Source organism: Poecilia formosa, unplaced genomic scaffold (assembly GCF_000485575.1).
Source record: "Poecilia formosa unplaced genomic scaffold, Poecilia_formosa-5.1.2 Scaffold9, whole genome shotgun sequence".
Classification (NCBI taxonomy): domain Eukaryota; kingdom Metazoa; phylum Chordata; class Actinopteri; order Cyprinodontiformes; family Poeciliidae; genus Poecilia; species Poecilia formosa.
Genome location: NW_006799948.1, coordinates 3,150,878 through 3,175,774, shown reverse-complemented (window position 1 = coordinate 3,175,774; position 24,897 = coordinate 3,150,878). Strand labels below are relative to the sequence as shown.

Here is a 24,897-nt window from a genome sequence, read left to right as displayed (position 1 = left end):
GGTCTGGCCTGTCAACGAGTCAACCTGCTACAAGTGATGGGCTGGCGCGCTGCCTGTCCCCAATACTCTTGTTGCCTCCCCCTCATTTCCCGCCACTGACCAGGCAGAAATGCCACTTTGACATCAGGCTGGCTTCATAAAGGCTTTATATATATATATATATATATATATATATATATATATATATATATATATATATATATATATTGCTTCACTTTGTTGTAGATGCCCTTTTTCACCTAGTTTAAGAAACCCATTTGTTAAATTGACGGCAAGATTGATTCGCAGATTGAAACTGACTTGCACTAAGCAGGTTATTGGACAAATGACTGCTTTGGTTGTTTTCTTTTTGTTCTTTGTTTAGATGCAACATTTGGATTCAATACTGTGAAACGAGATTTCCTCCACTAAAAGTCAGCCGGCAGCTCTATGACTGACTGCCTCCTCTCATTTGAACAGTTCCCATAAATTCCTAAATAAATCGTGTGGGTGTAAAGCATTATTGCCTCAGAGAGTCTGTTTAATTCATCAGGTTTACTAAACCCCCAACTGTGACCCAGTTCACTTTTTACATCTCTTCCCATCAGCCTTCATCAGGGACTCTTACTATTTGGAACATTTATCCACATCAGAGGAGAAGCTCTCCAACCACACAGACGGAAAGCGAGTTTTTAGTTAAAGGGTTTAAATTAATAACGGTCGATGGTAATAATGAAGAAACGCTGACAAATTTGAGCTACTGGTTTGTCTGTGGGGGAAAACCACGAGTCATTTCCTGTCTATCATTGTCGATTTAACGGGGGCCTGTTCAGTATTCTTCCAACAACAGCAAATGTTGGCATTGGGGTGTGTGTGTGTGTGTGTGTGTGTGTGTGTGTGTGTGTGTGTGTGTGTATAGAGGGGGGGTGCAGGGTGGCTTTGTTTGTGTTCCTATTTTGGAAGTTGCACAAGAAGGTTTCTTTTGTTGGTTCAGAAGGTCTAGTGTTCTTCTGGCATTTAACCCTTCTAGCTGTAGACTATTTTTGAACCTTTCTCCCGAAAAACATCCTTAGTTTACATAGCGATGAACAAATTTGTCAGCTGGTCTCGTTAGAAGCGTAGCAATCCAAAAGTCTGACGCCGATTCTTTTCATTTGCGGCCTGAGCTGCCAATTCTAGCGTGGGTCAATTTGAGGTTTCCTTTTAAGGCGCTCATAACAAAGAAAACTCTACTTGTGCAAACCTTGCTCAAGAGTGAAATGCTTTGCTTGCAAAAAAAAACAAAAAAAAAACAGCAAATATGAAAGGTGTAACAAAATTTGAACTGTTTTGATATAGCAGCATTTTATTTATTTTTAATATAAAGTGAATTAAAGAACAGTTGGATTGACTTGTATGTGCTGATCATTATTCTGAGCCCATTAATGAAAGTTAACCCCACTTATATCACTTGTAAATTAATGGATGCATAAATAGTCTTGGGACGGATCCTCGACTTTTTGCCTCTTTTCCATTTTCGCCTTTTGCAGTTTTCAACCTGACTTATTTTTTTCTTTTCTTTTTGGATTTAGGATATTTTAGATCAATGGAAAAGCCCCTTTGTACCCACAGTAAACATGTCCCTAAATGTGTGTATTTTATAGTTCTGTAAGTTTGAAATGCCTGAAAAACAAAATTTCCCCTTGGGAACTGAATAATTCATCCATTCATACCCACATTAGAGACATTTTGTATTCACCTCAGGGTTTTTTTGTTAGTTTTTTTTTTTACCCAATTTGATGATGAATGCCTTAACGTTTCTCCATTTATTTTGATTGTCTTCTTCCAGGAAATGTGGTTTTGGGATTCCAATAAAAAATTTTTTCCCAACTACTAGAGAAAATGTAAACACACATAAAGTGTCATATTTACATATTTTTGGCATTATCTATCCCCACAACTCCATAAACAAATGGTAATTGCTGGCTTGTTGCTGTCAAAGAGGCACACTGACCTGGGGCATGTTCATATTTTCATCTGTAGATGAGTCTGTGTTACTTCAACAAAGTGAAGCAACAATGCTTGATAAATTTTAGATATCATAATCATAGATATCAGTTTTTCTTTTCTTTTTTTAATTAGAAAGTCAATACGTTAATACCTTTTGGGAAAACCTGACCACTGACTCGCCAGAACCACAGGTTCATTATTATACATTCATTTAGTTAATATACCAAGTAATTATTAACATCGTGTCACTAAAAGACCAAACTCCAGGTTCGTAGTTTGATTACTTTTATTTTTATGTTTTGGTCACAAACTAAATCCAGTTAAAATTTTTCCAAGACTAGTGAAACTTTTTGACTCGGGTTGTAATTGGATCAGTGCAGACTGTGTTCCCAAACAAGACTCCACTTTTTACGTTTTCTATTTGAGGGAGTGAAGAAAATGTCATTTTATTCGTACTACTGTTATTGAAGGTCAGATAATGGCAAAGATGCGTCCGAGCTTCACACCCACACACATGTGGGTGTGAAGCATGGCTAAATCACATGCAGTATGTAATTGTCTTACAGTAATACACATGAATGCAATGCTTTTTTTTATCCTATCACAATAAAATGCAACCATATGTCGAAACTAAAATGTATGTTTGTTCAAAAGAAGCTTGGTGAATGTTGCATTTAGAAGCCCTTCTGTTTTGACATTGAACTCTTCCGGTTTTACTCATTTGGCAGAATAATACTTGGAAAGGCATTCTGGATCTTCCTGCTTCCAGCTGGCTCAATATCCTCCAACTCAACACTAACTTCATTTCTAAATCTTTCTAAAAAAAACAAAAACAAAACAAACAAAAAAAGAGTCACTTTCTGTAGTGGCTTCTATGTTCAACCTGTTCTTCATTTTTCCCATGATGCAGAGTTACTGATTTAAGACCAGATTAACATCGATTATCAACATGTTGCTTGTGAAATTATCCAAGACGCTGATTTTGATTGTTGTCCAACTCATTGATCTGTTAATGTCCTATTTGCCTTCTCATTTGAAACTTTAGCCAGTAAAGAGTTCATTTAAAAAAAAAAAAAAGCCTTTGTCAGCACTTCTTAAGCCAATAATAATCCGGCTAAAAAATTGAGAAATCCTGGCTGGAACATTTCGATTTTGATTCTGAACACACATTCTTGGCTTGTATGTATTTTTCCATCCATCTTGACCACCTTGTGCGAGTGGCTAGAGTGGGTAGAGAGATTAGCTAAATACTACAAATGCCATTTGTTTTATCATTTATTTATTTGCAATTTGAGATTTTATGACAAACTTATTGAATTTTGCACAGAGAATGTTTGAGCAAACGCTTGACTTTTCTCTGAAACGGGTGCAAGGAAAGTTATTAAAGCAGATTGGGTAATCTTGTTCATAGCTTGTGTTTAACTGTAAAAATCAAAAGGATTGGTGATTAATACCAGATCAAGATGTAGTTCTGTTTATCTTCTAAGAAAGGGGGAAAGGGGGATGGAGTCCTTCTGATTAAGATGAAATCCTACTATGTGCTGCTGTACAAGTCAGTCTTCTGTGAAAATATTTCTGTAGTTTTAATCTCCTTGCAACCATAAAGCTGGATTTAATGTTGCTACAGGCACTGGTATCAGTTCCTTTGCTTCCTGAACGGATTTGCCAAAAAACATGTTTTGATTGGCTGATCTTGCCCCACTGTTGGCCACAAGCTTAAAAACTCCCTCTGAATATCCACCTGGTGTCCCACCCCCCCCTTGTCTCCCCACTCCAGTTGCACCCTCCGGGGAAGGAGTGTGAAGAAACTATAAGCGGAAAGTAGCGCAGCAACTGAAATGGATCCCCTTTGTGTGGGTGCAAAAGGAGGAAATGTGAAGGAAACCCCCCACTGTGGGAGTCTTTGTGCATGGAATGGCAGCACTTGGATTTGGGTGATGACGGAGGATGGACAATCCAAGCAGCTGGTTCAGTACTCCAGAGGAGCTGATGGAGGCAAAAACGTATTTTTCGTACACAACATCAGCTTCAACTAGAATCCAGATGACTTCCATTATTGTTGTTGGTTGTGTGTGCGTTTCGCTCCCAAGGACGTTTCAATTTTAAAATAGCATTATATCGTTTCCCCTGCAGTAATTTCCCGAGTAAATGGATCAATAGTGGAAATCTCTTTCTAGATCATGTGTCACTCTGGCTATTTATTAGCAACCTAATGACCTATCAGTGGTCTCATTGCATCTTTAATGCTCATCACAGAGACCAGTATTATATTCCAGCCCTGCAGGACTTCCAGCATACTCTGTCTTTTTGAAGAGGGATGCTTTTGTTCTCTTATTGTAACGTAAAAGACTGGCTGAAGAGTGTCTCTTGCTTTTGTAAATTGAATCCTTACTTCTTGATTTAGTCTCCAAAGCACTTACTGGTGCAGTTTTATGCTCGAGAAGTTGGGTGTGCTTGCAGATCCATCACCCTTAAAAATCTTTAGTAGAAGGAAGCACATTCTCTACAGCCAAGATGCATGCTTAAGCGGATGCCCATGTTCAAGGGGAACAGAGCATTGTCTTCCTTCCTGTCTTTCTCTCACTTCAGTCTGGCCAGTCTGCGTTGCTGCGCTGTGCTGACATAATGACTATGGGAGTGCTAAAAATACCAATGCACAAATGGAGCATGTGTCACTGCTCATATCTGTGACATATGCTGCATGACGGGTGCTGATGCTGCTGTCGTGTCTTCAAGCGGCAATTGAACGTTTGGGCGTGTAGCTGAAATGAGACGATCGGGTTGTAACTCAAAAGTCTACGGGTAGAGAGAGAGGGATGTGGGTCACTCATCAGCTCCCTGTTCTCCGGCTTGGCCCGAGTTCAAAGGTTAGTGTAGTAATGGAGGTGATTGAACGGCTATGTACCGTGCCATTGATTTTTGCAGGGTAATATTTCCAGACACCATCAGTGCTGATGCGTCACCCATAAACTCATCCCAGTCCTTCAGCTGGACAGCAGCCATAATCCTCTTTGCACTGGCTGCCCTAATGCACATGTAACCTTACCATCACCACCTAGGAATACAGATTTGACAGTAGTCTGCTTTTTTTGTTTTTGTTTTATGTTTATAGTAAGCAAAATTACACATACAATACCATTTGTAGATGGGATAATTGATAATAAATGGATCCTTCTTGAGTCTGAAAATCGTCCTGCAGAAAAATTAAATCTCCTTGAATTTAAATCACCAATCTGCAACTTTTTAATCAAGCATCTTTTACGTCAGTACAGTTTGGCACACGTGTCATTTTCCACACTCGTATAATGGATGAGGGATTATGTCTTTCTCAGACTTAAGCTAAATTCTTGCATTGTGTGTTTGCACCATAAAGCTTCATTTAGAGACCAGTCAACAAAATGTTTCTAAGGCAAAGTTTGAAATCTCATTTCACATCCACTGCCTTTTAAAAGCATGTTGTCCTCCTATTTTCAAGAATAGTCAACTAATTGGCTATATTCCTCTGAGCACTGGTTGATGATTTGTGAGACAGTAATGCTCCTGTGCCAGAGTTTATCTCTTTGACCTCAGTCAGTTGGTGTCCTTATTTAACCCAGAAACGTATGCCTGAGATGTAACTGCTTTGTTTCTTTTATGCTGTTTGAATGATAGTCAGGCTTGGTTAGCCGTTTGGTTTTAGTGGTTAGAGCTATTTAATAAACTCCAGCAACTTCACAGCCACAATCAGATCCAAGCAAATGTCGTCTTTTCATTTTGCACTGTTCAACCCCATTTAAATGTTGCAAAGGAGAATTGTAAAGCAGTCCTTGAATGTTGGCGAGACAATTCTGTGGGGCGGCAGTCGGAGTCTTTTTTTTTTTGCAGATGATTATCGTGTAATATTACTGACTAACTTGTCTAACGAGGAAACAGTTTTTTTGCTTGAGCACTGGTTAATCCTTCAGTAGACAGTAGTGATTTAATGTCAGGCAAATTTATTATGAGAATCTGTAGAAAGAGAGCTTGATTCTGATTGGCTAAATATTCTGAATTCAGAAAGCTGTGTAAAATAATGTGTGGCCATCTTGTATGGATGACCTTTATGCAGAACTCAGCCAGGTCATTCATCATCTGACTGCACTTTGGGAACCTTTGGTACCTTTGGCGAATTATATTTCTAAGGGAGCAATTAAAGCTGAAATTTACCAGTGGCAACTTTTAATATAGGGTCTTTCAAATTATTTACATCCCCCAAGCTTTGGGTTTCCTCTTTTAGAGGCTGCTTGACGAGGAAAACGAAGAATATTAGGGCAGAGATAAACTGCGACAAGATGTGAAGCGATACGGGTAATCTGGAGCCAGTGAGGCAGAGAGAATGTGAGGGTTGATGGGCTGTCAGCTGTCAGTCTGCATGGACCTTCTCCTCAGAGATGCACCACTGATGCTGGCCAAGCACCATGCCGGTGGGTCTCTCTTGGCCCCTCGCTGTGCTTAAGTAACTCTCCCTGACGCTCATTAGCATCTTTAGAAATCTCAACTCTCCCTCAGGGAGTGTTGGGGATTGAACCAGCACACAAATGAGGCTACCTATCTAGTTTGTATATATCCGTGTTCATCTGTAACTGTGGGAGGAGAAATACAAAGATGGAAATTAATCACCCTCCCTGTTCTCTCATCTCTAGTTTCCCTTCAAGTTCAGCGGGGCCCCTGCCGACTTTTTAACTAGTTCTGTTTAATTACAGACAGCTTTAGAGGATGCACATGACTGATGCTGACCTAAATCAGAAAACTGGGGCATTTTCTCCTCATCGCCCCCCTCTCTTACTTTCTTACTCTACTTTATTGATTCCATCTGTGTGGACCCGCGCGTGAGCAAATTAGCGAAGCAGGGCCATCGGTTTGACACCCTGACCCTCCGGGTGCCGCTGTCGGGCTTGCCCCCTGTCCCCTTTTTGCCTTGTATCTGTGTCTTTGGCCACAGCTACTTCTGCTGCCCAATTTATTCTAAAGGATGTGAGGGGGGAATTGGGATTCTCCTTCGTTTGAGATCCCTGACAGGGACGAGAGCCATTATGGAGCAAATTGGAGAGCAGCCTCGTGGTCCACACTTGTGTGTTAGCGTTAATGGATGAGATCAAGGGAAAGTGTGAAGCAGCTCCACTGAGTAAAAGGAAATTCAAAGCAAACAGAGAGATTTTTTTTCTTTGTGTGTGTGTGTGTGTGTGTGTGTGTGTGTGTGTGTGGGTGGCAGTCGGATATTGCTTAATTATTCTCCATGTTGAGGGACTGTTCAAGAGGAGCATCTCCCCTGTGTGGTTCTCAATCACCATTGCTCTTAGCATTGTTGCATCCTACGTGGTTTGCTTTGACAACCACAGCTACTCCTCTGCTGGCCTTTTTTTTTTTTTGTCCCCGTTTCCCATTTATCCGAATTCAAAATTCCACAGGCTCTTTCAGGAATAATCCCCTCTTGATCCACCTGTGGCATTCAGGCAGCCAGGGAAAAATGGTCTTGATGACAGCTGAGCCCCTCAGCCTCACAGGAATGTTTAACCACGTGTGCGCGCGCAAACATACACTCACACAGGCCATACAGTCACTCACAGTGCGTGGTTTAGTGGGCATTTCATTTTAAAGGTCGCCACTGTATGAATCAGCTGCAAGCATCCACCCGCCCATGTTGGCTAAATTACTCTTGTTTACATCGGCGGATACAAAGAGTCTGCCCTCTTCTTTTTACTATTTATATAATCCCTGTAGTTTGAGGAGAGATGACTAAAGAACTTTAGAGGAAGGATATTTTCCATTATCACCAATTTGACATTTTGGAAACAAGAGATTTGTGCTTAATGGTTTGTTTGCGCTCTATTTTTAAGTCGGAAACTATGAGCAACTTGGTTGTGAAATAGATCTTTTTTTTCTTGTTTTCTTTTTGCAGAGTTGGTGTAAAATTAGTGTTTGGTACATTTTTGAAACACCTACAACGCAGGATGTCTCAGGTTCCTTGCCTCCCACATATGCTGCGTCACTAGAGAATGCTTGATTTCACCCTTTTTTCTTTTTTTTTTGTTTTTTAAGTTTTCAGCATGACCTTCTTCTCCATGATAGGAAAGAATGTGAAGCAGTTCCCCTCATAGTAACAGACACTCCCACTTCCAGCTCATCCGTTTTCCACGTCTCATGGCTCATGGAAAGCAGGATGCGTATCACATGGGAGACGCGCGCTTTATTTTTATTCCGAGGCTCGGGTTCGGTGGCAGATCCCGCTCTCGTCGTGTTTTCGGCTCGGTCATGCCTCACCGCTGTTGCTGTCGTGTCGCCGTCAGCTCGGCTCTTTTGTCGCCAGCCTCTCACATGGTCGCCTCTGCTCTTCCTACCCCACTGAGCTTTGTGGGTCTTGTGGCTGAGCTTTCAGATTTTTTTTTTAGCCTCGTTGCCTGAAGCTCAGTGGTGCACACTGTTGAATGCCTTTTTTGTTCGGTAGGCTTTTAGGATTATTAACTGTAAGTGCGACGATTTTAAGTTGTTATCAGGGAGTGGTGGGGGGAGTAATTCTGCTAGTAAACTTTAAAAGTTAAAACCAGAGTTTCCTCGTTTCTTAATGAGAAGTTGTAAAGATGTTTATGGAGTCTCTGTCCAGCTAGTTCTCTCTTTTCTTTATCTTTCATCTACATTAGAACTGCTTCAGGATTCACTTTAGGCTTCAAATCAAGCTGACCTTTTCCTCTCAATAGGAGCAGAACAGGTCTTATTATGAATCAGTGACTGGCAGCCTTAGTTGGTAATAAGGTACGCTTCAGTGGCTTGTATTTGTGTAGCACCTGCCATCTGTGTGTCCTTGAGAGAGCCCACTAAGTGTGTGTGTGTGTGTGTGTGTGCGTGTGTGTGCGTGTGTGTGTGTGTGCGCGCGCGCGCGTCAAATCTTGGGAAGTATCTTCAATTGCCTCAGCTTTGACCGTCTCCCGGTGCCCAGTCTCTTCTTTTGGAAACACATTGTTCGTCTAGCGCATGCCTCCCTTTCCCCTCTCTGATTCTTCCCATGTCTTGACCTCAAAAGCCAAATCCAAACATCCAAGTTCGGAACCTGCGCCAGACGGCCCCTGCAGCTAAGCACAGATGAAGGACACTGTGGTCTTTTCATTCACTCTCATGCTTTTCATGCACTCCCTGCTGACTAGTACCACTCACTCTTGTTTCGTCTGTTATACAGTCTTTCTGTCTCCACTTGTCACAGGCTCCCCTTGTTTTATTTTCTCAGGGGGGAATTGAATAAAAGGCTTCTGGGGCAGCGTTTTATTTGGATGTATAGCCTGGTCTCTCCGATGCATTTGGGTCAGAAGACCAGCGGAAGCCAGCCTGTTTATGTCCACTTCAGCTTTATTTTTTTGGGGCCTAATAAGACTCAGAGGAGTTGGGAGAAATGAAATCTGTTCGTAACCTCATCGTTAAGCACAGTGTTATTAATTTATTTTTGTTTTGGTCCCTGTAGGCAAGCCGTACCAGGTTTTTAAAAAGTTTATCCTTTGAGTCAGCTTGCAGAACGACGGCTATTACATTTTCTCTGTTTTTTTTTTTTTTTTTAAAAGGACAAAGTTGTCTCGCTAGATAACTTTTTGTTTGTATCTGATACAGACAGTCATGACATAAAGACTAATACCCTGTCATAGTATTAGACATGTCCTTTCTGTTTCGACAATGTAGGGAATGTGGAAACTATAGGATAATAATACTCTGGCATTGCCTCGCAAAAGTTGGATTAGAAGCTGAGCCGGGCTCTAATTACCCAATAGCGATGTGACCGAATCTCATGCAGTCTTCCGAAGATGGCCCCATCAGTGCAGATGAATCACCTCAGCCAAACTGAAAGTGAAACTGACATCATAACCTACTTTCGGAATAATTTGGATTAGAGATATTTATTGCATACGTTTACATATAAAATGAACAAAAAGAGACTGCAATCTCCTGAAAAGTAAATGCAACATGAAAGTAAAACATATCCCTATTTTCTTTTCTCTGCTAGCTTAAAGGTACGACGCAGGGTGGGTATTAAAGTAGGGCTAAGATGAGCAACTGAGTATAGGCATTTCACTTTTTTCATATCATGCCTTAAAACTTCTGTATTAGCCTCTTTTCTGGTAGTCTATTAGTGGTAGCATTCTCTAAGTAGTCAACTTTGAACTCTGTATCGACCATTTGATCCACTGCCAACCCCTCCTTTGTTTGTGCAGCCACTACCCCTTTATGCCACATGTATGTTTTAGTTCTGTATGTTTGCCTGCCTTGAGTTTGGCCTTGCAGAAGCACTATATACCCCCACAGGAAATATGTCAACACTATCTGCAGCGTAGACCTTTGATGACTGACCTTTTTGATGCCTCGGGCATTAAGCGCACTTTGACACTCTGAGATATCACACTGCATGCTGTGGGCACATGCGCATTGGCGAAACAGTGACTTGGTATGTGAAACTTTTCTAAAAATCACTCTGTGCCACTTCACCGAAATAAGGAAGCAACATCTGTTTTCATTTCCTCGCTGACCTTCTTTAGCATAGCTGGAGCGTAAAGACTGTAAATGCATTACTGTCCTTTTTACTACCACACAACAAAGATAAAATTACCTTTCGTTTTGGCTTGGAACACTGAGCAGGCAAAAAGGCTTTTCATCTGACTTTTCTGAGAGCTTGTGTTTTGGCTTTTGTCCTATTAAAAGCTCTGTCGGTTGTGCACTGTGACAGTGCAGTAGCTGAGATATCTCACATTTAGAATATCAAGTTAGGTGTAATGTCCTGTACAACTTTTCCCGGAACTGTTGTATAAGTAGCACTACACTTTTCTCATGCAAGCCGTTGTGCTTAAACGATATACGTTGGCTATATGCAGGAGTTTTTAGGGAGTTGTGGCTTCTAATGAGAAGAAGCACCATCTGTCTCATGAGTTGAGACTACCAAGTCATGATGGCAGGGCATTAATGCTCCATTTCCTGCTGTGTGTAAATGAGAACTGAGCTGCCCGGAGCAAAAACTTCTCCAGGGTTAAAAATAATTTTTTAAAAATCAAAATGTAAGAATGATTCATGGTTTACATTACTAATTTAGAGAGCACAGGTGTAAATTTTTCAGCACTAGTCCAGAGGATATGTGCACAGAAAATACACAGGTGTTTCAAACTAACCTTTTAGAATAGTGAAAGTGGGTTCAGACTGAAATATATTGAGCAGTTAACTCAGGAAAAAAAGGCTTTCATGTTCATGTTTTATTAGCTAAAGTGATTCGGCATAGCATATGTAGTTTATTTGAAGTGAAACGAAGAAAAAGAAGAAGTTGGGATTAATGGCTGTTGATATAGTCATTGAAATATTCAGCATCAGTTTTAGAAATGCATGTTTTCCTGGGCTGCTGTTGCTACAAAGTATTGGCTCGGTGAGGCCAAGCGCAATAACAGGCACTAAACCTGTCAGGCTCATTCGCATAATCTTGTACGGTTGGTGATATCTTAGCTTCAAGTTCAAAAGTCAAATTGTTGTGTCTTTTCTATTTCTCCTCAAGTGACTATCCACTTTAGAAAGGTTAAAATCTGATTCTCTTTTTAAAAATGAACCCTAATCCTTTTATATCTCTCCTTCCTTATGACCCTGTCTCCGTCTGTTGCTTCTCCGTGATTGATTTGGACTCGTTTTATCCCTCATCTCTTCCCCCGCTGGCCCCCACGGTCAGCATGAACATTCTGTACGGCTGACAGGGACTATCTCCTCTCCTCTCAGGCTGACACACTGCACAGGAGGCACACAAAGTGTAGCGAGAAAGACACAAAAACCTGACAGCTACTTATTTCTTCTGCCTTCCTCCCTTTGCTTTGATCTGCTGTGCTTCTGTTTTTCAGTTACTGGCTTTCAACCTCTCTCTTCCTCCAGTTCTCTCGCTTTATTTGTCACCCGTGCCTTTTTGCAGCCTTAATACATCCTCTCTGTCTTGTACTCTCTTTCCGCCTCCCTGCTCAGCTCAAATCTCAGAAGTGATTGTGGACATAGGCGATGTCCCCCTCTTGACGGGCACAGAATAAAATCCGAATCAGCATACTGTCATTGAATTGAAAAAGCGTCGACAGCTTTACTTCAGTCTGACAATCTGCTATTGCTTTTTTTTTAAGAGCAAGAGGAGAAGGAGGTAAAAGGGCTCAAAAATTAAAAGATATCTTGGTTATCTTTTCTCTAAATATATCATAATGGTCATATATTGTCTTTGGTTTAGAGAGCAACAAACCGAACTACAGACTTAGCTCATGAATTATGATTTTTGTCCTTCAACCTAAGACCTTTGATTGAAATTACAGATATTTGCATTGGGTAACCAAAGTTTAAGGTCACCCTACTTTGAAGCTGCAAACTGTTTAACCTAAATTAAAACTATCATTTGGCACAATTTTATTTGAAGACCTTCGGATCAACAAAAAAAAGTTCAATTCCTTACTCAATTTTATCAAAGTTTAAGAACCTCCAGTCAACATTGTTTGCACCAGTTTCCCTCATAAACCCAGATTGATTGACTTTTATCTCGAGGCCGTGCCTTCTTTCCTTCTTATAAATGCTAAATTCTCGAGGTCTACCTGACTGCTGTTCCACTAAATTCAATTGAGTTCATTTTAGAAATACTTCATGAAAACCAAAGGCAAATTAGAGTTTTTTTTTGTTTTTTTTTTCAGTAACTCACTGCGTCTTAGTGTATTCAGAAACTAATTATAGGTTGTTGTAGGTTTGGATTTGCTGGAGCATAACTTTAATAAAACAAGGGTATATTTTAGCTCTGTAAGACGATCTTGAGGCACTACATCTAAAACGGCTCCATCTTTTTTTTTTTTTTTTCTGTTGAAGTTTCTGTTGACTTGTTCAATCAAGTGTGACTATGGTACAGTTAGCTTTCCCAGATAAAAACCCGTGTACATCAGGTTTGATTACCTGGATGTTTGTGTTAGGCAGAGCAGGAAGGAAGAATACAAGAAACTTCCAAATCTTTTAAACCATTCACCTGGTCACATTGGTGGTAATAAAAGCAGCAAACAGAGAAAACCACAAATAGCTTACAGTTAGCTTGCCAGCGAAGCTAAAGCTAGGTTACTGTCTGCTCTAAATGAAGTTGTTTCCAGTTTTTTTTCTTTCTCTGTCAAACAGAGTTTTAGAATCTCAAGTTCATTTATCATGTAGCACTTTGAAATTGAAGCACAAAGTGCATTACAGATAAGTACCCCGACAAATCACACCTGATCTGCATATATGGCAAAGTCTTGCTCTAAATCATGTATATTTGATTTACCCTCTTCAGAAAGTGCTTACTTTCCCGTTATTAATGCTTTTGCTCCATATTTCCTTGAAACAGGAATGGTAAATAAAACAAGAAAATTAGTTTGTTTCATCACTTATCCTGATGAACTTGAATTTGGACTACTATTTGAACTGCTGGAACACAATGGGATTAAACAAAAAAAATCAAGCGGGTTATTGTGTTTCTTTTTCTGCCTCCTCGTCCTTGATGGTTGTTTGCTTGTACCGGTACGTCAGCATAATGTGACTTCAAGGCCCTTTTCATTCTGCTGCCGAATGAAAGCACGCAATCAAATGGGCCACATTCATCAGCTTTTGACTAAGAATGCGCCTGAAAGTTTAAAGAGGTCCACAAAAGCTGCAGACTGTGATGTGTATTGTTAAAGGCTGCATGCTTTTTTTTCTTTTTTTTTTTCTAGTTTCAAGTTTCTGTGTTCATGTTCTGTTTCTGCCGCAGCAAAACTACATAATTTGTCATAATTGGATTCAAGAGTGCCTGAAATGCAGATGGAGGTCAGCCGCGCCGCCTCCTCCCTCGAAAGAGAGTGGGGAGGGAATGCTTCGGCGGTAGACGATAGCAAAGGAAGGAAGTGGAGGGTGCAGCACACTCAGAAAGTTACAAACCGATGCAGTTTCGTGCGACACTCCCAGTTCTAACGGTTGCACCTGAGGGAGGAGAGGCAGATGTTTCTCAGCCCGCCTGACGCTCACATCTGCTGGCAGGCTTTCTATTATCCATCTGTGGCCCTTTCACGACCCCGTCAACCGTTCTCGGCAACATCTTTGTTTCCTAAAATCTCTTGGTTTGAGCCGTTTTCCCCATCAGCCGCACTAACAAGCTTAAATTACCTGCTCCTCCCTGCATATATTTGCATTTCTTTGCCTTCTCTCCACAAGGTTGCTTGAGCTTATCTGCTGAAAATCAACAGCGTGAGGGAGTGGAGGATAGAAAATGCCTGTTGTGTTCAATGAGTTTGGGCGGTATAAATCATTAATGATGGTTAGACTTCCTCACATTGTTCTCATCTTATTAGCGGTGCACCAATGTGATTTCTGTGGCTGATTTGAGACATTTTCCTCAGATTATAAATATACTTCACAGGAAACCTTGACTCTGTTTGTAAAAAAAAAACAAACACATAACCAACACTAATGTGCCAATACACACAGTGCTGTGCGTGGTCCCATCAGCAAAACAACCTCTCTACAAAGAGTTCCTTTTGTAGATACTTTTTAACATCTTTAAACTCGTGTAGTATTTTTGCTTGGCGGCTGTTTTTCATGTCACCTCTCCAAGAAGTTGCCACAGTTAGCTAATCGCTGTTTCTGATGTTGCCAATTTGGATTTTCCAAAGAAATTGTGACGTACAAACTGCAACAAAAATAGCCCAACAGAATTTTTTTTTTCTATTCTATTCTACTGTAAGTTGTGCAACAGCTTGCAACGTAGTTGTGTGCGTCTGAGTGGGTTGGAAAGGATAAAATGTTGCAATAATCTCCATAAAGAGAATGTTTATTGAGGAAATGTGCAGAGCGGGACTCCAGCAACAAACATTTAGCTGCAACTTCCTCAAACGGAGGTAGAAATTTATTGCTTCTCTGTCTTCAGGGTTGAGTTCAGGTGAAATCTGACCTGGTTTGACTCCCGTCCAACCCGACACAGCAGGGCCTTCTGACGGACTTGCTAGCTATTTGTGAGGTTTCATAGATTTTTTTTTTTTTAATTTTAGAAAATTAGAAGAATTTCTCGCTATTTCTGCAGCATACTAATTAAAAATTATTACTACCCAACTCCAACTTGTAAAAAGGATGGGATTGCCCATTTATTCAGGGGGAGGTAAGCCCTCTTGAGAAGATTATCATAATTATCTCATCTCACCTTTGGCATCTGTGAGTTATCTAATGTGTGCTCTCACCTAGCTTAGAAGCCTCACACACGCGTGCACATCTGCACACAAAACCCTCAGACAGATTAATACCAGGGAATGAGGTGAGGTTTTAGTGCTCTGACCTATATTCCCGCCCAATCTGTGTCATTTATGATATTTTGTGCCTAAGCTGGCCAGTAGGACAGCCTGCGGTGGTTCTTTGTCTCTGTGTACCTGACAATTTGCGGAAACCTCTCTCTTTTAGTAGGTGATGACTCCAACTAACGTTTTTTTTTTTTTTTTTTTNGCCCAATCTGTGTCATTTATGATATTTTGTGCCTAAGCTGGCCAGTAGGACAGCCTGCGGTGGTTCTTTGTCTTTGTGTACCTGACGATTTGCGGAAACCTGTGTCTCTTTTAGTAGGTGATGACTCCAACTAACGTTTTTTTTTGTTTTTTTTTGTGGGGGAGTGGTTTGCCTTTCTTTGAGTTTGCATCAAATCTGACCAGACACTTTTGCAGGATTTTTAAGCTAAGAAAGCAGACAGAGTTCATAAACCTTGGACTTTGTCCACATTTCATGTTGTAGAGAGATTACTACGATGCTCCTGAATAGAGCATTTGCGTACAATTACTTTCAGAAACACCTTTGTGTCATTCCAGAAGGGTTAGGTTAGAAAACAAAAATCGCAAGTTTTGAAAATCATCACGTTTCAATGGACAAAGTGTCTGTCCAGTAAAATGAATAGCAAGGTAACAAGAGTACTACTTTGAACGAATGACATTAGAGTTGTGTTAACTCCAGAGGAAGTTGGAGAGCAACACGAGAGATGGGAGAATCGGTTAACAAGACAACTCTTCTAGAAATATGTCAAGACGAAACGCTACAAGGAATCGTAATTTCTGTTTGCTACGAGCCAAATGGCGCACACAGGAAGAGAGGATGCTGTGGTCAGATAAAAAGAAATGGAACTTGTTGTAAAATTAACAAGGCACCCCGAACCACACCGGTACTACTGTGAAACGCGGTGGCAGCATCGTGCTGTGAGGAAGCTTCTTTTCTGCAGGTTCTGCTGGTTGGAGTTGATGAAGATGAGTGGAGCCAAATATCCCGGCAGAAACTTGTTGAAGGCTTTAAGACTTAACTTTCAGAGGGATTGTACTGATTTACAAATGGATACATCCTGAAATTTTCAGATTTTTTTTAATATAAAATACATTGAAGTGTACAGTTGTATTTTGACAATATATATGCATGTATATAACAAAAAAAGATGGATAGGACTACTTTGCTTCTACATGCTGGTGCGACATGCTTCTAGTGTCATTTAATCCAACAGATTTTCTGTTTGTTGCAGAGGCTGTGCCGTCACGTCGCCGAGCCCTGAGCTGCACTTTCAGTCATGCAGTCATTCCAACAGGAGTAATAACATTCCCCACACGGTCCGGCTGTGAAAGCCGCCTGCTCCTGCGGCGCGATTTAAGCGAAAGGTTTATTGTTGTCGCGGAGCAGGTTTTGTGACGGTGGCCGGGCTTGCTATCTGCCGGCACACAATGGCAGAAAGAGGAAGCTGGCGGCCGGCAATGGAGAGGGCTAAATGAAAGCCGTTCCTCCTCGGTGATTCCGCCTGCCCTGGTTTTTGTCCGAGCTGCCTATCAGACCTCTGCGTCTGTCTGCGTGTGCGTGCGTGTGTGTGTGTGTGTGCTTTTTCTTTTTTTTTTCGTCAGTTTGTGCGTGACCGTCTGCCAACTCGAGCACCGGTTTGAGTCGGCAGGCCTTTGCTGCTTTTAAGCGGGCGGCACGCGCTCTTTCCCCTCCTGCTGACCTCGGCAGGTTGTTCCCCTCTTGAAATGCGTGATTTCCTTCCCGTCATTCCGAAGCTCGACCGGAGGAATTACACACACACACGCACATGTTTGCCTGATCTCTCCCTCGCTCACACCAAAGCTGTCAGGTACACCTCTTCAGCTGTCAGGCCTGCATTGACTTTGCTTCTCTGTGTTTTGGATTTTTTTTTTTCTTCCCGCCCGTCTTTAGAAGTCTCTGGCTGTGAACACATGCAGGACATTAAGCAGCTGCTTTTCCCTCCACCACATAGAAACAGGGGATGCCTGAAGCCTCTGAGCCGGAGATCGCTCTGCGCGAAACTTGGCGTCAACGAAACATAACTGAGCTAGCTTTGGTCTGAGTAGGAATGTTTCAGTCGCATTGCTGAAATAATAAAAAATATGCACTTTTGGTTTTGGCACAGGAGGTTGTTGCCAATTTTTATGTTTTTAATCAGTGTACCAGATGGGAGATTGAGCAGAATATGAGGGAGAAAAGAGGTACAACGCTGTTTAAGTTTATCCTCAAACACAATCAACAAACATGGATTGCTGAACAAAGAATCAAAGATGTCTATAAATTTGTCACTATTTAAAAGTTACTCCAATCCAACTCTAAAATTGACACTTCAATAAAAGACTATAGGAAAAAAAAAATCAGTTAAAGATGTAGTCAGCTGAATGAAATGTATGTATCATGATCTAACATCTATTCACCAAAAGGACCACCAGCAAAAGCGCTACACTTGTAAACCGCTTACTAACAATAATCATTAAAGGAAAGTATTTAAAACCTAAAATCCATCAAGAACGTTAAAGTTTCTAACGCCCAAAGGAATTGTTTTTATGGCCTAATTGGACTTTCTAAAAATCTAACTAAAAATTCAGAAGAAACCCGCATTGATCTGCCAGCTGTCGGCACCAGAACGGCACCATTTAGATCAGGGGAAAAAAATGCTTTTGTTATTCTGACTTGGAGTTGAGACGGCACTCCGTCTCCGTTTGTCTCACCTCGAGATATGGCTACGTTTTTGGACAACTACCCTAAAGAGAGTCACTAAGTAAAGCTGAGACTTTTTTCCAGATCATAATAGGAAACATAGAGAGCATAACACAAAAAATAGACAAACATGACGTCGTGTACGAAGCAAACAATATTTTTAGCGCAGTTGCATCTCAAAACGGTGACTAGACTTCTTTCTAACTTGGTGGGCTAAGATTAGATCAGGCCTTTTCTCCACCTTTTAATCAATTTATTAACCCGTTTTTGTGTCTGCTAAGGTCCTTGCATATATGTAATTCACAATTCACGCACAACATTCTCACACACCTATTAAATATTCATGGTCTCTGCATTTGGCACCAACACAGGCCACTGGAGTCGCACCGGTTTCGTTGTTGTCAAATTAGCATATTAATGGCATAAATGGTGTATAATTAACATGTGGGAGTGGATTATGCATGTGGATCATTGTGGGATCAGTCATAGACAGTAAAGGGTTAGGCTTATTAGGCTAAAAAGGAAAATTGAGGCATGCGTAGTGTAAAATTGTCCATGTGATGTATTATGTAACACGAGTAAAAGCTGTAGACTCTCAAATCAGCAAATTCATCCTTTTTTTTTTTTCTCCCTTCGCTCCAGTCGTAAAGCACCAAAACTTAACGCTTTGATCGGCTGACTCATGCGAAGTTTGGTCTGTCTTCAAACGTTCAAGGAAAGCTTTGGTGTTCCTTCCCGCCCGGAGCTTGTGGCGCTGTGTCTCTGTAAGCAGCTTAGACGCGGTGACGGGCAAACCGGACGTAACGCCGTTTGACGGGCCTCGGCTCCTAAAACACGCGCAGACCTAATCCGGAGCAGTCGGGCCCTTCTGAAGGGATCTCGACTTAGTCATCAGAACACAAATGGGAAATGGCAAACAGATCTCCGCGTATAATCCTGACAGATTACCGCGAGCTCTAAAGTGGTCGAAATGTAGCCTCTGACCTCGCAGTCAGACGTGCCACAGTCGGGGAGTTAAAGGAACGATTGCTTTGAATCAATGCAGCTGTGCTTCTTCTGATGTGTGCATCAAGGCTGCAGATAATGATTTCTCCTCCTGGATTAGTCCAAGTGATCTTTGCTAATAGATTCTTAAATAATTACACGCCGCTTAGCTGTTACTTAGCCTTTTCTTTCTTTGCACCAGCTTTTTTTGCTGAATCTCAAAGTACTTGTGGAAAAGGCGTCTGAGTGACATTAAAAACAAGCAGTGGTTTGCTTCAAAGCACGTTCATTTGTTAGCATGGCCCCATCACACTCCAAGTCTAAGTTTTATTCATGTGTAGCAAGCTTTTGCAACAAAACTCTGCTGGCAGTCATTTGTAAGATAAAGCTTGAAATATGTTTGAAAATGCATTGATCACAGCTGATTAAAAACTCAACTTAAAGCCACTCAGACATGTCAATCCATCAAGTTTAATTGTGTGGCACATTTCAGCAACAACGCAGTTTAAAGTGCTTTACATCATGAACATGTAAAAACATCACAAATGCATGCTGATCTCAGTCACCAAATTTAGTTACGAAATTTCATTTCATTTCATTTTCTTTTTTCTTTTTTTTTCATAGAATTTAGATCAGTATTGGTGGAAAACCCATTTAAGAGCTACCATTAACCTCTCACGTTGATAGGATTTAGCCAACAATGGAGAAATGGAAAATAGATTTAAAAAAATGTACTTCAGAGTAATTTCTGGATTATCACTTTTATAGGAGCTCGGATTTTCAAAGCACTGGCCTCAGCTGTTATGAAGGTGATAAGTACATTAAAGGACCCATCGACGCACCGCATTAGCATCAAGCCACCGAGCTCCTCACCGGAGACTCTATCGCAGGTCCCATATCTAGTATTACTATTCTCTTGCTTCTCACTCGTGACCTTTTCCCTCTGTAGCCAAACTTGACAGGCTCACGCTCTGCAATTGCTTTGCTTATTCATGAGCACATGGCTCTTCCAGGCTGCCGCCGACTTCCCGCAATGTTCAGCTTTTGGACCGACGGTGTGCCGTCACCGCTGTCCACTGGACCGGCGTCGGGTAGCATCAGAGCGCGTGTTGTTGTGTGTCAGGGCAGATAACGGTTATCCTCGCGGCGGTCATCGTGAGCCATCTGGACTGGAAAGCGACGGCAGTCCAGTCAGTTCAACGGACGCGTTATTTATTCTTTTTTTACGTCCGTGTTGCATTTTTTTTTTTTTCTTTTTAGCGTAAGCAGGTCTGTTTTGGTTTGCTTTGCTGCACTCATGCCTCAGTGATCCCCCACCACTGTGATGTGATGTTTCTGTGATCACATACACTTCTGTTTGGTTAGTCTTCCATTGCACTGTCCTCCCCCCCCTCGCCGCCCCCAACTCTGCAGCTATTGTGTGGTCAGACAGCCATGAATGGTATCCGTCTCACTGTTTGTGTTTGTGCTCTGGCATCATTCTGCACAAACTGAGCAACAAAAAAGGGAAGAAGAAGAAAAAAAAAGCTCCCTTGAGATCAAACACCTTCTCACTGTTCTGGATCCACAATTTGGTGGTCAGTCAGCCTAGTTAACTAAAAGACAGTTGGACTGATGACAGGCAGCTGGGGAATAACAGACAGATAGCAGCTGGCTCGCGGATTGAGAAGAGCTAAGCTTTCACTTCGCAGCAGGAAAAAAAAAAGAATTAGAGAGTCGAAACTGAATAATTGAGCCTGGTGAGGCTGAGGGAGCAACTCGGAGGACTCTTGCATCGGGCAGATGTGTTCTGTGTTCTGCCGTGACTTGTCCTCATGTAAATGTGTGGGTGACGGGGCTTTGAATAAATTACAGCAGAAAAAAAAACAAAAAAAGCAACAGGCTTGTTTCCTTGGATGTGTGGTGTGCTTGTCTTGGAGCGAATTACAAAGTCAGATGTGCGCAAACCCATTTTTAGAGATTGTTTCTGCAAATCCGGGGATAACAAGGAGCTGGTGATGCTTCAACACGGGCTGCGAAAGATGCAGAGACATTTATGGATTACAGCCGGGAGAAGCATGAGGCTGTTGTCCTGAGATGTACAGGAGTTACCCCACTGACTTAGAATTTTTTTAAAATCTTAATTTCAGTAAGTCAACTCAAAAAAATTATTGGTCGACAACCAAAAAAATTGTCTGGGGTTTTCCCAACTGTTTTTATTGTAATTTTGACGTGTCGGATCCAAAAATCACGTTGGTTTTGTTCAATCAGGCCAACTTACCGAACTACAGATGCAACATGAGCATCAAAATACACGACTTGTTCTCACATCTGGATCGGTTTCCTGAGAATCTGGGATGAATGAGTGACGAGCAGGAGGAGCGACTCCATCAGGGCAGAAAAGAGACAGAGAATTTTGCCCAATGTAGACGTAACGTTCAATTTAAATGTACTTACTCTTATCAGTCTTTACTGTTCAATTTACAGAAATATTTCAAGACTATATTTCTGTTCTTTTTTTTATGCTTGTGGGTTACAGCCAAAGAAATCTCTAAATTCAGTTTCTTAAACTATAATAGCAGTGGAAAATCAAATTTTAATGAAATAATTTTTACGTTTGCCATCACACAGTCGCAGAGAAGATTGATATGTTGGTGCAGCAGTCAGTCCGTGACACCCTCCTTAACTACAAAAAGTCATTGCTACACATGTTTTATGTCTGCAAACACTTTAATAGAAAGTTGAGAGGAAGGACAACGTTCAGAAAGAAAAAAGGTGCAGAAGTAACAGAGATGACCACAACTTGAAGAGTGTTGAATAGCTTCCCATGAGTTCATGCAGTTCACCCACAGACAGATTGTTGAACTAGACAACACTCCAGTGAACATGTTTTCTTGTTGTTGTTCTTGTGTAATATTCAAAGCTTGAAAAAAAGTTTCTGAAAATGAATTTTAGATTTTCATAAGCTGTAATCCATAATCATTCAATAAATACTAATATTGAACTGAAGGATTCACCGACTCTCCCATCATGCGGCGTTCCAGTTCGACGTTTGAGCGCTGCGAGACGACGACGTGAAATTCTCTTTATCTTTAGAGCCGAGGCAAGATCTCCCCCCCGCCGCACAGTGGGAACTCTTGTGCATTTCTAACTCGGATCGCACTTCTGCCGCATGTGTGTGTCCACGTGTGAATGGCTTCCTGTGTATCCATGTGTGTGCCAGCGTACATTGCCCTTTGAATGGGGCACTTGTGTGAATTTGCTGCCTGCGTGGAGTCAAGTTAATGTGCTGATGGGTTCGTATGAGCGCCGAGGTCCTGTGATATACGGGCAAATACTGCTGACTAACGCAGCTTTGAACGATTGATCTTTCAGTGACACTTCAGATTTTGCATCTCGATCCACCCGTCATCCTCTGCTGCCTATTTTTGTAGATAACTTTTCCACTTGCCGTCGGTGTATAAATTTGGGATCGCTGCGGGGGGGCAGTGGTAAAGCCTCAGTCCTCGTCCTGGCCGTCACAGGTTCGAGTCCCGACCCCATGACCTTTGCCGCACGTCCTATAACCAGCATGATGGAACCTTTTCTCAGTTTTGAGGCCATAGCTTTTTAAATCCTTGGTAGACCTTGATACCAGCAACCAGTCTGTCTTTTCAGGTTACATTTGTAGCCTTGGAAAAATCATTTGCTGATTTTTATTTTAATACTTGGTAGCAGATTGAATTATTGAGTCAAAAACGGGCTTTTTCAAAAACTTTCATGACACAAAAAGATTTGTAACTCCCACATGATTATGAATGACTCGTTTCGTACTGTAACTGTCCATATATAGTAGCACTAATTGTCAAATGTGATCAGTTTATTCTTGGACAAGACTCCTTATTCCCAACTTATAAAATATTTCAATAATTATTTTGTTATTGTTTCGAGTTTGAGCAGAAATTTAGGATTTTGATTGCGTCTTGCTCCTTACGCCTCCTGGTTTACATATTTAGTTCTAGTTTTTCTTAGTTTGTTTGTTTGTTTTTTTTCTTTCCAGCTTTGCTTTTCCAATCCCGGAATGAAAACCGGCTCACGTCTGTGTTTTGAATCCTTGTTTTCCAGTGCTGGCCAGCTTCCGAGGGACCGTCCAGCACGGCCTCCCCCTGGAAATCGGAGACACTGTGCAGATCCTGGAGAAATGTGAAGGTACGCTGCACACGGCGACACACAAAGAGCCCGTTTTCTCAGAATGAAAGAAGGGAAAGGAGAAACGAAGTGAAACACAACACTGGATGTAATGAAACCATTTGCTTCCGCTTGAGCGGAGCAGTAAAAACGCGCAGATCACTTCTGCTTCTCGTTGGCAAAATATGTTAAGGATGTGATGGCACCTCTTTCTGTGATTTCCCCTGTTAAATCTCCCACAAATAATGCGACTAAATATATAGAAAGAGTGCATAGATTTCAAGTTAGGATTTATAAAGTAGAGATCTTGAAATTGACCTTTTATTGACAGACAGCATTTCCCCCAGTGTATTGTAAGCCTGGCGGGCCACCAGGCTAAGCATTGCTTTTTTTAAGTTTTTTTTGTTTGTTTGTTTGCATTTTTTAAGACTTTATAGTTGGTGTTCAGATAATAATCTTTCAATAACACATAATCATCAAGTGATATTTAAAAATTTCCTGTCAACTTTAAATATTTTTTAACTCGAAAACACGACTGGACGTTGGATGGAATTGGTTGCCGTAGCGCCCAGCCGCCGGGCTTAGCGAGTTTTCTGGGGGAAAACATCGACTGATGTACTAACAGACTTTACATCTTCTTTCACATCTCAACCTTCTCAGACTTTGTCACGTTACAACCACAAACTTTAATGCGCTTCACTGGGCTTTTATGAGAAGCAGCATATAATTGCAAAGCGGAAGGAAAATGACAGATTGCTTAAAAGTTTTCAATAATAAAACTTGAAAAGATGAGGTGTTCATTTATTGATGACCTCAAGTTAAATCCAGATCAACTAATGACTGTCAGATGCCAACTAATTAGTAATTAAAGTTCAGAGTGGTGGCAGCATCGTGCTTGCTTCTTTATTTATTTTTGCTGGTGACAAAATGATGAAAAAGTTCCAGATTCTTTTGCAGAGAAATAATAAGATACAATATCTGCGAAGAAGAAGAAGAAAAAGTGAGCAGCATCCCCTGCACGACGAACGCCTGCAGAGATTTCTGCTGGCTTCATTTGGCTTTTTTTTTCTTTTTCTTTTCCCCCCAGCATCCTGCATCTGTTTTTCTCCTCTGCCCGCTTCTCTTCTAAAACCCTCCCGTTGTCGACGGTTCTCCTCTTGCGCGAGCTTCGCTTTCTGCCCCGACCCCTGTGACTTTTGCGAGTTTCCGAACAATCCGAAATCGTTTCGCCGCAGGGCGAGCGTTCTTTACGCACGCTTTTACCACAAATAACCGGCCGTGCACAAACCTTTCAGTCACTTCGGTCTCTTCCGGAGCTCGTCTCTCACTTCCTTTTTGGAGATCGGAAAAAAAAAAGAAACAAAAAAAAAAGAAGAAAAAAAAACATGCGCACAGCCAAACAGACAGGCAGTCATGCATCTTGCCAGTCAGAGGGATGTGATATTGTGGTAAGGGACCCAGAGGAAGTAGACAATAGCAGAGCCAGCTGAATGCTCGGCCCAGAAGGGAGGAACTAAATCAAAATCCTGCCAGCAGCAAAGAGACGGGAGGGGGGAACTGGTGACAGCAGAGGAGACAGACTAATGGCTCTGCCTCATGTTGATACTATTGACACTTCTAAACACACCCGCTACCAGAGTGTCTTTACTGGCTGCTGGCTTCAGTTTGATAATGTACCACCTCAGCTATTGATTTTTGATTTGCCTCTTCAGTTCCGCTTTCTTTGCTAACTTCTTGTGGTCAGTGAATTCATAAACCTTTGTAAAAAAAAAAAAAAAAAAAAAAAAAAAAAAAGAAAAACTAGCT

The 24,897-nt window shown here is 41.4% G+C and overlaps 1 protein-coding gene across 5 annotated transcripts in view; it reads left to right on the top strand.

Moving 5' to 3' along the window:
* The window catches only part of dock4b (dedicator of cytokinesis 4b), a 176,926-nt gene that overhangs the window by 72,078 nt on the left and 79,951 nt on the right, over positions 1 to 24,897 (top strand). For all 5 annotated transcript variants that reach the window (XM_016664126.1, XM_007578639.2, XM_016664134.1 and 2 more), the window contains one exon: positions 23,029 to 23,112. In XM_016664126.1, coding sequence (XP_016519612.1) covers positions 23,029 to 23,112 — 84 coding nt within the window. The remainder of the gene's footprint in view (positions 1 to 23,028; positions 23,113 to 24,897) is intronic.